This window comes from Nerophis ophidion, linkage group LG02, assembly GCF_033978795.1.
Source record: "Nerophis ophidion isolate RoL-2023_Sa linkage group LG02, RoL_Noph_v1.0, whole genome shotgun sequence".
Classification (NCBI taxonomy): Eukaryota; Metazoa; Chordata; class Actinopteri; order Syngnathiformes; family Syngnathidae; genus Nerophis; species Nerophis ophidion.
Window position 1 is genome coordinate 32,100,241 of NC_084612.1, and position 12,210 is coordinate 32,112,450.

At 39.1% G+C, this 12,210-nt stretch overlaps 1 protein-coding gene across 1 annotated transcript in view; it reads right to left on the bottom strand.

The window, feature by feature from the left end:
• Nucleotides 1–8,293, bottom strand: part of prtga (protogenin homolog a (Gallus gallus)) — a 59,967-nt gene extending 51,674 nt beyond the window's left edge. Inside the window, exons 1-2 of the mRNA XM_061881725.1 lie at nucleotides 8,109–8,293; nucleotides 6,665–6,967 (exon numbers count right to left, since the gene is read on the bottom strand). Of these exons, the coding sequence (XP_061737709.1) occupies nucleotides 6,665–6,967; nucleotides 8,109–8,175 (370 nt within the window). The 5' untranslated portion in view covers nucleotides 8,176–8,293. The remainder of the gene's footprint in view (nucleotides 1–6,664; nucleotides 6,968–8,108) is intronic.
• Nucleotides 8,294–12,210: the final 3,917 nt, after the last annotated feature.

Genomic DNA, 12,210 nt, shown 5'->3' on the forward strand with positions numbered 1-12,210 from the left:
TGCAAATTTTATGAGCTTCCAGATAGACCCTCAAGCAGGCTAAGTGCCATTTTTAAACAAACTAGTAAAGCTTACAGGCCGCATTTAACGCCTCTTATGTTTATGATAAATCATGGAAACAGCTAAAACACGAAGCTTTTCTTTAGGGGGATCACTGCTACAAAGTCACCAAAGAACTGAAGTATGTGGTTATTAGCTCACATTACATAAAACAGTGATCTAAAATTTAACAACAGGTTAAGTCAACGCCATTGAAAATGGTACTCTGGATGCATAAAATAAAATACTTACTATAGGTCGAAAAATTAAGAAAATGGACCACATATTGGGGAAAAAAATACATGTCGTAACAGTTAAAATGATGACCTGTGGAGACTGAATATTTGTCACGTCAACACTTCAGCTCAAGTAACAATTGGAATGTGAGACGTATGTTTTGCTTTTTCTTTGGCCAATTTGTGCATTTGGTCATGGCAAAACTAAAACAAAGTGTGAAGATAACCGTATAACTAGATATGGTGCTTAATGTGATATACAGAATGAAGTGTACGCCCAAAATCACCTGAGATTTAAATTAGGAGAACACTAAAATCTGGTACAGAGCATGCTTACCTTGTATCTAATATTTTTTGTGCATGGTCCCTGACAAATAAACAGACACAAGTGTTTAAGTCTAAATATGCGGAGACTCTCCTTGTAATCCACAACACCATCCATCCATTTCCTACCGCTTGTCCCTTTTGGGGTTGCGGGGGATGCCAGAGCCTATTTCACACTATAATTTAAATAGATAAATTGCACTTTTTTTTTTAATGTTAACCACCATCATTTACAGTCCTATGTAAGACAAGCAGACTTACGGTATGTTTTGTTTTTTATTATAATGCATTCTAACACATAAATAAACACTGGCAAGAAGTGGCCCCCGACTTAAACAAGTTGAAAAACGTATTCGTGTGTTACTATTTAGTGGTCAATTCTACGGAATATGTACTGTACTGTGCAATCTACTAATAAAAGTTTCAATCTCCATAAAAATATCCCAAAAATCGCCATCAACGTGTAATATACAGTACATGCTGAAATAATATATGTAATATAGTAACAGGAACATTCATAATACCATGTAATATGAACCATATTCTGGTCATTTTAAGCATTACGGCGGCGTATTGATTTCACAAAGCACATCACAACGTTCGGTATTTCCTTAACAACAACAACAACTACTACTTATCATGGCAGAGTTCATGAGAGCCAACGACTACATTGAGACAAATGAATATCAGAACCTTGTATTATTGAGCCTAAAAATATACACAGGCTGAGCTACTAGTAGTAGAAGCTGGGTGCTATGCAACTCATGCTATAAAGCAGTGGTCCCCAACCACCGGGCCGCGGCCCGGTACCGTGGCCCGATTAGTACCGGGCCACAGAATAATTTTTTATTCATTTTTATTTAAAAATAAAAAAAAAAAAAAATTTATTTTTTATTTTTTATTAAATCAACATAAAAAACACAATATACACTTACAATTAGTGCACCAACCAAAAAAACTTCCCTTTTCCATGACAAAAACGTCCCTTTTTCATGAAAAAAATAATAAAATAAAATAAAAATAATAATAATAAAGTTGTTGCAAGGATCAAGGCTAGAAGAAAGTGCATTGGAAGGGAACACCTTGGAATTCAGATACAGCATCTCAAGGGGCTATCCCAAATAAATTGAAATTGAAGGAAGCTCCACATGTAGGCAGCTCTGTAACTACATGACATAATTGATTTTTATATAAAAAAAAATAAAAATAAATAAAAGTCATTGGGGATTATTGGCGTCTATGGTATTCCGGGGTGTTGAAAAGAACAATATACACCATACAGATAAACAATGATCACAAACCATGATAAGATCTGAATTGTGGATTTTGTGAACTATTTCACACCAAACGTTAACTTCTTTTTACATTTATATGACTGTTAGAAATGATAAAAGGGGTCAAATCAAGGTATGTTTCTAAACAGTGGTACCTCAACTTAAGAGTGCCCCAACTTAAGAGTGTTTTGAGATAAGAGCTGTCGCTCAACTAATTGTTATGCTTCACGTTGCAAGTAAAAAATCTGAGTTATAAGCATCCTCCCCATTAGTTGGCGTAGCAAATACCACAGTTCGGGTCGTACTAAGTAGCATTAGCTTAAGTCGATAATGCCAGCCAAGGACGTTAAAATAATATTTAAACAGCAAACATTTATCCATTAAAAACATATAGACGCTGCTGAGTGTGTGTTTAACGGAGAAACACCTACAAACCCCGTTTCCATATGAGTTGGGAAATTGTGTGGGATGTAAATATAAACGGAATACAATGATTTGCAAATCCTTTTCAACCCATGTTCAATTGGATGCACTACAAAGATAAGATATTTGATGTTCAAACTCATAAAGTTTATTATTTTTTTGCAAATAATAATTAACTTAGAATTTCATGGCTGCAACATGTGCCAAAGTAGTTGGGAAAGGGCATGTTCACCGCTGTGTTACATCACCTTTTCTTTTAACAACACTCAATAAACGTTTGGGAACTGAGGAAACTAATTGTTGAAGCTTTAAAAGTGGAATTCTTTCCCATTCTTGTTTTATGTAGAGCTTGTGTCGTTCAACAGTACGGGGTCTCCGCTGTTGTATTTTACGCTTCATAATGCGCCACAAATTTGCGATGGGAAACAGGTCTGGACTGCAGGCGGGCCAGGAAAGTACCCGCACTCTTTTACTACGAAGCCACGCTGTTGTAACACGTGGCTTGGCATTGTCTTGCTGAAATAGGCAGGGGCGTCCAGGATAATGTTGCTTGGATGACAACATATGTTGCTCCAAACCTGTATGGACCATTCAGCATTAATGGTGCCTTCACAGATGTGTAAGTTACCCATGCCTTGGTTTCTAATACACCCCCATACCATCACAGATGCTGGCTTTTGAACTTTGCGCCTATAACAATCCGGATGGTTATTTTCCTCTTTGTTCCGGAGGACACCACGTCCACAGTTTCCAAATATAATTTGAAATGTGGACTCGTCAGACCACAGAACACTTTTCCGCTTTGCATCAGTCCATCCTAGATTATCTCAGGCCCAGCGAAGCCGGCGGTGTTTCTGGGTATTGTTGATAAATGGGTTTTGCTTTGCATAGTAGGGTAACTAGCACCTACGGATGTAGCGACCAACTGTAGTTACTGACAGTTGTTTTATGAAGTGTTCCTGAGCCCTCGTGGTGATATCCTTTACACACTGATGTCTGTTTTTGATGCAGTACCACCTGAGGAATCAAAGGTCCGTAATATCATCGCTTACGTGCAGTGATTTCTCCAGATTCTCTGAACCTTTTGATGATTTTACGGACCTTAGATGGTAAAATCCCTAAATTCCTTGCAATAGCTTTTAGAGAAATGTTGTTCTAAAGTTGTTGGACAATTCACTTACAAATTGCTGACCCTCGCCCCGTCCTTGCTTGTGAATTACTTAGCATTTCATGGAAGCTGCTTTTATACCAAATCATGGCACCCACCGGTTCCTAATTAGCCTGCACACCTGTGGGATGTTCCAAAAAAGTGTTTGATGAGCATTCCTCAACTTTATCAGTTTTTATTGCCACCTTTCCTAATTTCTTTGTCAGGTGTTGCTGGCATCAAATTCTAAAGTTAATGATTATTTGCAAACAAAAAATTGTTTATCAGTTTGAACATAAAAAATATGTTGTCTTTGTAGCATATTCAACTGAATATAGGTTGAAAATGATTTGCAAATCATTGTATTCCGTTTATATTTACATATAACACAATTTACCACCTCAAATGGAAACGGGGTTTGTAGAAGAAGACACTGTAGAAGTCCACTCTCCAAGGTAAATACTTTACATTATTATTACATTACTTCATAAAATTACTTAAGTTGTTTGTAGTACATTATATTGTATTGTTTTTATACAATATTTCTTCTATGAAAGTAAGTTTTACTTTATAAAATGGATGTTACATGTTACAATTGTGCTGTTTTTGGGGCGGGCAAGCACCAATAAATTGATTTCAATTTATTTCAATGGGCGGCATTGATTTAAGATAGAAGTTAAGTTGAGAGCTCTGTTACAGAACCAATTAAGCTTGTAAATTGAGGTAGTAGTCTACAGTTAATTTATTGCACCGACTGTTAAGGACATTACAAAGTGTCAAACAAATACAATTTGATACAGCGATGTACTTATTTTTACACATTCAGAGAACATTTAAAATATGAACCAATTTGAGTACTACCTAGTTGAAATAGAATGTTTCGATCTATAAGGTTTTGTACCATTTACAAACAAGCTGTAACGTCTGTTATGATCCAGTGCCCGGATCATCCCATATTGTAGTGTTGTTCCTTTTCGTATCACATTCTGTTTGGATTTTCTTATTTCCTGTTTGCTCTGTCACCATGGCTGCATATTAGTTTCACCTGTCCCTTGCTTTCTACGCACACCTGTTCCTGTTGATTACTGACTTATTTAAAGGCCTACTGAAATGACATTTTCTTTTTAAAACGGGAATAGCAGGTCCATTCTATGTGTCATACTTGATCATTTCGCGATATTGCCATATTTTTGCTGAAAGGATTTAGTAGAGAAAATCGACGATAAACTTCGCCACTTTTGGTACTTCCTGAAAAAGCCTCGCTTTTACCGGAAGTCGCAGACGATGACGTCGCAAGTGTAGGGGCTCCTCACATATTCACATTGATTTTAATGGGAGCCTCCAACAAAAACAGTTATTCGGCCCGAGAAAACGACAATTTTCCCATTAATTTGAGCGAGGATGAAAAATTCGTGTTTGAGGATATTGAAATCGACGGACTAGGAGAAAATAAAAAAACGAGTTAAAAAAAACAAAAAACGCGATAGCATTGGGACATATTCCGATGTTTTAAACAAATTTACTAGGATAGTTCTGGGAAATCCCTTATATTTCTATTGTGTTGCTAGTGTTTTAGCGAGTTTAATATTACCTGATAGTCGGAGGGGTTTGGCCACGGGTGTCTTGACGCCATGTCTCACGGGTGTCGACGGCAGCTGGACGGACGACACAAGCTCAGCTGATATCCGGTAAGTGGCGACTTTTTAACCATAATTTTCTCACCGAAACCTGCTGGTTGACATGTGGTTGGGATCCATGTCTGCTTGACCGCGCTCTGATCCATAGTAAAGTTTCAGCTCCGGAAATTTTAAACAAGGAATCACCGTGTGTTTGTGTGGCTAAAGGCTAAAGCTTCCAAACTCCATCTTTCTACTGAGACTTCTCCAATATTAATTGAACAAATTGCAAAAGATTCAGCAACACAGATCTCCAAAACACTGTATGATTATGCCGTTAAAGCAGACAACATTTAGCTGTGTGTGTGCGTAACGCTCATACTTCCTAAAAACGCGTGACGTCCTGCGTACACGTCATCATTACACAACGTTTCCAAGACCAAACTCCCAGGTAATTTAAAATTGTAATTTAGTAAACTAAAAAAGCCGTATTGGCATGTGTTGCAATGTTAATATTTCATCATTGATGTATAAACTATCAGACTGTGTGGTGGGTAGTAGTGGGTTTCAGTAGGCCTTTAAGCCTGCCCCTTTTGTTATTTCGTTCTCGGTTCCTAATTTGCTTTCATGCAACAAGTGACGACTGCTTTTCCATTTTTATACTCGCTAGCTTTCGCGCTACGTTTTGTTTATTCCTAGCTCTTATGCTAATTGTTTTGTTTTCCCTTTTTGTGCCTTTGTGCCAAGTGTAGTGTTTCTGTTTGTTTCCCTAGCTCCCATGCTAGCTCCTTTTGTTTGCCTTTTCTGCCTCGCACCAGTATTTTTGTTCTTAGCCTTATATTAGTTAAATAAATCCTTTGTTCCTTACCTTACGCTGTGTTCTTGCCCGACGCATCCACGGAAGAACAAACCTGCCATCGCTATGCCCACCAAGTCTCACAACGTCAACCTTAACTCACGTGACACGCCATGCAATCACTGCTAAATGTTTCTCTTCTGCCTCATTACATTGAACAGGGAATTTAAGATGACTATCAGCGTTACAAATACCTCAGATATACAAAAAAAAAGATGGAAATGCATTGCAGGTTGAGAAAATAAATTAACATAAAACCGGTAAAAGTGGCTATAAGATTCTTGGCTTGTTGGGGAGAGGAGAAGGAGGAGGAGCTGGAGGACAGAGCATCCCACAACTCTGCCTGAAGCTTCTCTCTCCTTCCCCCTTAAAATAGGAGTGCAGCATTGAGGAGAGCGCATTCCAATAGAACAATTCCACCAGCGACCGGGGTGCAATAACATGAAAACCCAGTCCCGTGAATAGGGGTCATCTGCTCTTTAGCTTTGGGGAGGTGGTCTCCTGGACAGCGCCTAACCTTTCAAATGTGCTGCTCCCTCATTACCACACCAATGGGCATGTCCCTCTTCCAAACAGAGTCCTTTTTTGCCTCTACCACAGCAGCCTTGAATGCAACACATGATGTGCAAATTAATCAAAATAAATCCTAATCTACTGATTCTTTTAGGGACATGAACACAGATTGTGCAGCAAACCTAAATGCCAGATCATGAACTACATCATCAAACACTTTCACATCTGAAACTCACTTGCGATTGTAAGACGGGCCCGCTGGCTCAGGATTGCTCCATACTTGTTTTGGGCAAGGCAGTGATAGAAGCCTTCATATGATTTGTCTCCTCTTTTGCTCTCCACCTCCGAAATATAAAGGGAGCTGTTGGAGAGCAGGTATACACGCTCATTTTCCACCACTTTTACTCCATTTTTGAGCCACCGGACATCAATTGGCATCTCTCCGTGCACCTGACAGTCCAAAATGACAGCATCTTTGCGCATGACTGTGACATCATGGGGCTCCTTGATGAAAAATAATTCACTGAAGCAGAAAACACCTTTGAAAAGAGAAGAAAGTGTAAGAAACTGGAAAATATAAAGAAGCAATGCATTCATAGGATGTGCATACTTTTTCGCAACTGACAATACATTTTGCCCCCTCTTAGCCTTAGACTTAGACAAACTTTAATGATCCACAAGGGAAATTGTTCCACACCGTAGCTCAGTTACAATGATGGAAAGTGTAAGGTGGAAAGGACAATGCAGGTACAAATAGACTAAATATAGCAATGTAAAATAAAACATATGTATGTAATATTTACATAATATATGTACAGTATATTATACATACAGATATATAATAATATATTATGTCTATATCATATATACAGGATATAACAATTACCATGTACAATATTACAGTATATGTGACAGGTGTCATGTAATAGACATATATCATCTATTGCTGTATGGCGAGTGATCATACTCGTGATTATACTTCAGTGATGATGATGATAATGATGATTATAATGATAATGATGGTGATGATGATGACGATGTTGTTTACTTTATTAAAATACAAAATACCTATATCATCAAAAGAAAATCCTAGCCAGGTGTCCATCTGTAATTATTTGAAATATTTACAACACTATTTCTGCCACTCTACTCTAATCAATACATTTCCAGGCTGAACATAAATAAACTCGGGATAATGTGAACATGTGCAGCCACATGTTTGTTTCCATACAGTTGCTGAACTGATAAGCATTTCCAAATGGCTTGAATTCTATTTTAAACCTTAGTCGGTATACTGTAACTGAATTATATAACAGAATAATAGTGTTAGCTAACTGTGGGCTGATTTAGTTTTTAAAAGTTAGCCAACACGTACGTTTACATTATGATGCGTTCAAATGCAAACAGAGATTTAGATAACAGCACGTTTTAGGTGTCAGACAGTCGTGTTATGTGCTCACTCGTAAATATCAATAAACATACACAAATGTTATATTAATGAAATGACTCGTCTTTAAAGATTAAAAGGTCCCCAAGTTTAATTTTCAGTAAAAGTAATGCCAAAATCGCCAGCAATCCCTTGAACTAACCCTCCTGTGTTGTCTTCTCAACTTTGGTCATGTGGTGACTAAAATACCTTAAAAATCCTAAAATAAGGAGAAAAAAGGGGCGTCAACTTACCTGAGAATTGAAGTAACACGACAGAGAACAGCAACCGCTGATATAATTTTCTTTTTACAAGCGCCATTTACGTAAATTGTGCGAACATGCTAACTAGTGTGTCATAGCGGTTCCCTCCACAAGGACTGCGTTGCAACTGGGGTGCCGGGCTGCTTAGGAGAGTTGCTGGGGCTAGTGGCCCTCCTCCGGACTGATCACTCTCATTAATCACTGCTGGGCGATTGGAGATGGAAGTTCCTAAAGTATGGCGCCATCTAGTGGTAGACTTGGAACATGGCACGTAATCTACTTTCTACTCCAATGTGACCATGTATCTCACTCGATGTACACACTGCATTTATATACAGCTTTCCCGAAATAAATATACATTTTCACAAAGATTGCATTTTTTAAAACAATTTATGGTTCATGTTGAACATTTGCAATGAATTACCTAATGTAGTTCAACATGTATGCTCAAAAAGAAGTAAGGAGAAGAGAGTATCAACAGCACAGAACTTTAGACCAAACATTGATGGTAAATGGGGTATACTTGTACAACACTTTTCCATTTTCAAGGTACTCAAAGCACTTTTAAATTATTTCCACATTCACCCATTCACACACTAATGGTGGGACCTTCCATGCAAGGCACTAACCACAACCCATCAGGAGCAAGGATGAAGTGTTTTGCTCAAGGACATAATGGACGTGACTAGGTTGGTAGATGCGGGGAATCGAAACAGGAATCCTCAGATTGCTGGCACGGCCACTCTCCCAACTGCACCACGCTGTCCCAATAGAATCTTCAGAAGCTTAATAAAGAATCAAGCCTCGAAGAAAGTGCATGGAATTTAGAATGTCAAGGGCCTATCCCAAATAAATTGAAGTTGAAGGAAGCACCAAATGTAGGCAGCTCTGTAACTACATGACATAAATATTTTTTATAAAAAAAAAAAAAAAAATTAATGGCGGATTATGGGCGTATATGATATTCTCCATCCATCCATCCATCCATCCATCCATCCATCTTATTCCGCTTATCTGACGTCGGGTCGCGGGGGCAGCAGCCTAAGCAGGGAAGCCCAAACTTTCCTCTCCTTAGCCACTTCGCCCGGCTCTTCCGGATGATCCCAGGCCAGCCGAGAGACATAGTCTTCCCAACGTGTCCTGAGTCTTCCCCATGGCCTCCTACCGGTTGGACGTGCCCTAAACACCTCCCTAGGGAGGCGTTCGGGTGGCATCCTGACCAGGCGCCCGAACCACCTCATCTGGCTCCTCTCGATGTGGAGGAGCAGCGGCTTTACTTTTAGCTCCCCCCAGATGGCAGAGCTTCTCACCCTATCTCTAAGCGAGAGCCCTGCCACCCGGCGAAGGAAACTCATTTCAGCCGCTTGTACCCGTATATGATATTCTGGGGTGTTAAAAAGAACAATGTACACCAAACGGGTAAACAATGATCAGTAACTATGATAAGATCTGAATTGTGGATTTTGTGAACTATATCACACCAAACGTTAACTTATTTTTACACTTTTATGAATGTTTGAAATGTTAAAAGGGGTCAAATCCAGGTGGGTTCTGTACAGTGGTACCTCAACTTAAGAGTGCCCCAACTTAAGAGTGTTTTGAGATAAGAGCTGTCTCTCAACCAATTGTTGTGCTTCAAGTTGCAAGTAAACAATCTGAGTTATAAGCATCTCCGTCATTAGTTGGTGTAGCAAATACCACAGTTTGGGTCCTACTAGCTACCATTAGCTTGAGTCGATAATGCCAGCCAAGGATGTTACAATAATATTTAAACATCAAACATTTATCCATAAAAATATATAGAAGCTGCTGATGGTGTGTTTGACGGAGAAACAGCAAGAACAAGACAGTAGAAGTCAACTCTCCAAGGTAAATACTGTACATTAATATAACACTAATTAATAAAATTAATTAAGTTGTGTGTAGTAAATTATATTGTATTGTCTATATTAAATATATCTTATCTAAAAGTTAGTTTAACTTTGTAAAAGGCATAGATGTTACAATTGTGCTGTTTTAGGGGTGGGCAAGCACCAATAAATTGATTTAAATGAGTAACCTGATGTAGTTCCACATGTATGCTCAAAAAGGAGTAAGAAGAAGCAGACTTTATTTAATCCCACCTTTTCTTAGTGTCTCAGGAATGATAATTTTAAAAGCAAAGAAGAAGAAAAAACAGAAATAACAATAGATATCAACAAATTGGGAAAAAACATATAATGCATGATGAATGCAGGTGTAAATTTACTAATTTCTTTCTTTCTTCCAATGATTGTCACACACACTAGGGGTGACGAAAAGATTCTCTGCATTTGACCCATCGCCCTTGATCACCCCCTGGGAGGTGAGGGGAGCAGTGGGCAGCAGCGGTGCCGCACCCAGGAATAATTTTTGGTGATTTAACCCCCAGTTCAAACCCTAAATGCTGAGTGCCAAGTAGGGAGGTAATGCGTCCCATTTTTATAGTCTTTGGTATGACTCGGCCGGGATTTGAACTCACGACCTACCGATCTCAGGGTGGACACTAGGCCATACTGTATAATGAAATAATGTATAATGAATGAATGCAAGAATATATGATATCACACGCTGTGGTTGGAGGGGTGCATTTCTATAACCAACATTACGGACTAAACACAGTGCTTATTTTGCAGTTTAGTTAGTAATTATAGCATACGCTTATACTGGTAATAGTTTCCCCACATCTCTAAACAATAATTCCAATATGGTAACACCAGTGAAGATTATAAATTGTGTTTTTATCCATAACCTGTTTTGACCTTCTTGACATATACTGTAGCTATATTTATTTTAAGTTGTCATCTATTATCACATAGAAAATTTTTATTAAAACAACAATAATAATGATGATTCACACAATCGCCGTCAAATATTTAATTAACACAATTGCCGTCAAATATTCCCTGCAAATGTATCATTTGTTACATAACCTGAGCGCTTTTTGACACATTTTACAATAGAGACTTCAGCACTGCTAAGAGCTAACCAATAACACTTTCAGCTAAGCTTTTCACTTTCCTTTATCAAAGTGAGCAAAGCTGGATTGATAAAAGCAGATCCCTCAATACCACAACCCAACTGCACACCAAATGGTCCCACAGACTATTGGGGGGGAACAACACAATGAAATGAGCCTGTCCTTTAAAAAGCTGGGCCCTTGCAATTACAAGGAAACATTAATAGAGGAACAGGACATCTGCCCAGTCAATGTCAATATTGATCCCTTGTCCATCACTTATTGTGGCCAGGGATCAAACCCCCCTCCTCTTTCTGTGGCACTTTTATTTAGCAGCCCAGCTGTGATAGATGTGCTTATACATAAAGAACACAAACAATGACATGCGCTACCCCCTTTTAGGTTAAAATAGACTTAGACTTAGACACACTTTAATGATCCACAAGGGAAATTATTTAAAAATGACCACAACATTAACACTGATTTGCACTGACAATGTCACCAACCTACTGTATTTGTAAAGTTTGTGAAAGAGGAATATTGCAATTTTGACAAGTTCCTGCATATTCTGTTGTCAGTGAATATACATAAGTTCTGCACACTTTACCTCGCAATGAGCTGCAGGCCGCCTTGTCTACATAACGTGGGAAAGTGAGGGACTGTCCATATTCATGATCAGTCAACCCCTCCCTAGCGTGTCTAATTAATCACCTGGAAATACAGTGTGGCACAGTTTGTGAGTGGAGCCGTAATCGGCCCGCGTGTGGTCCATCTCTAAGGGAAAGATCAGAAGTAAAAGTTATGAATGCTGCCAGGATTGGAAGGTGGGGGTGCAGAGTGGGTCGGACACCGCCTGCCAGCAGGGTTGACCCACAAACCCCCAGCCCCACCCCCGCTGACCTCAGCAGTGTCCAAAAGGTCGGCCAGAATCGTGTGACCGGTCCACTGACCCCTGTGGTTGGTGGGAGTCGGGTTTTAGGGCCACATCAAGGGGAAGGCGTTGTTGGGGTTGGGGCTGAGGGGGGTAAGAGAGCTGAAGCACACACAAAAAAGCTCCCATGCAGCATGGAGGTGGAAGAGTCTGAACCACAGAGTGTGTAATCGAGCCCTTTGTAC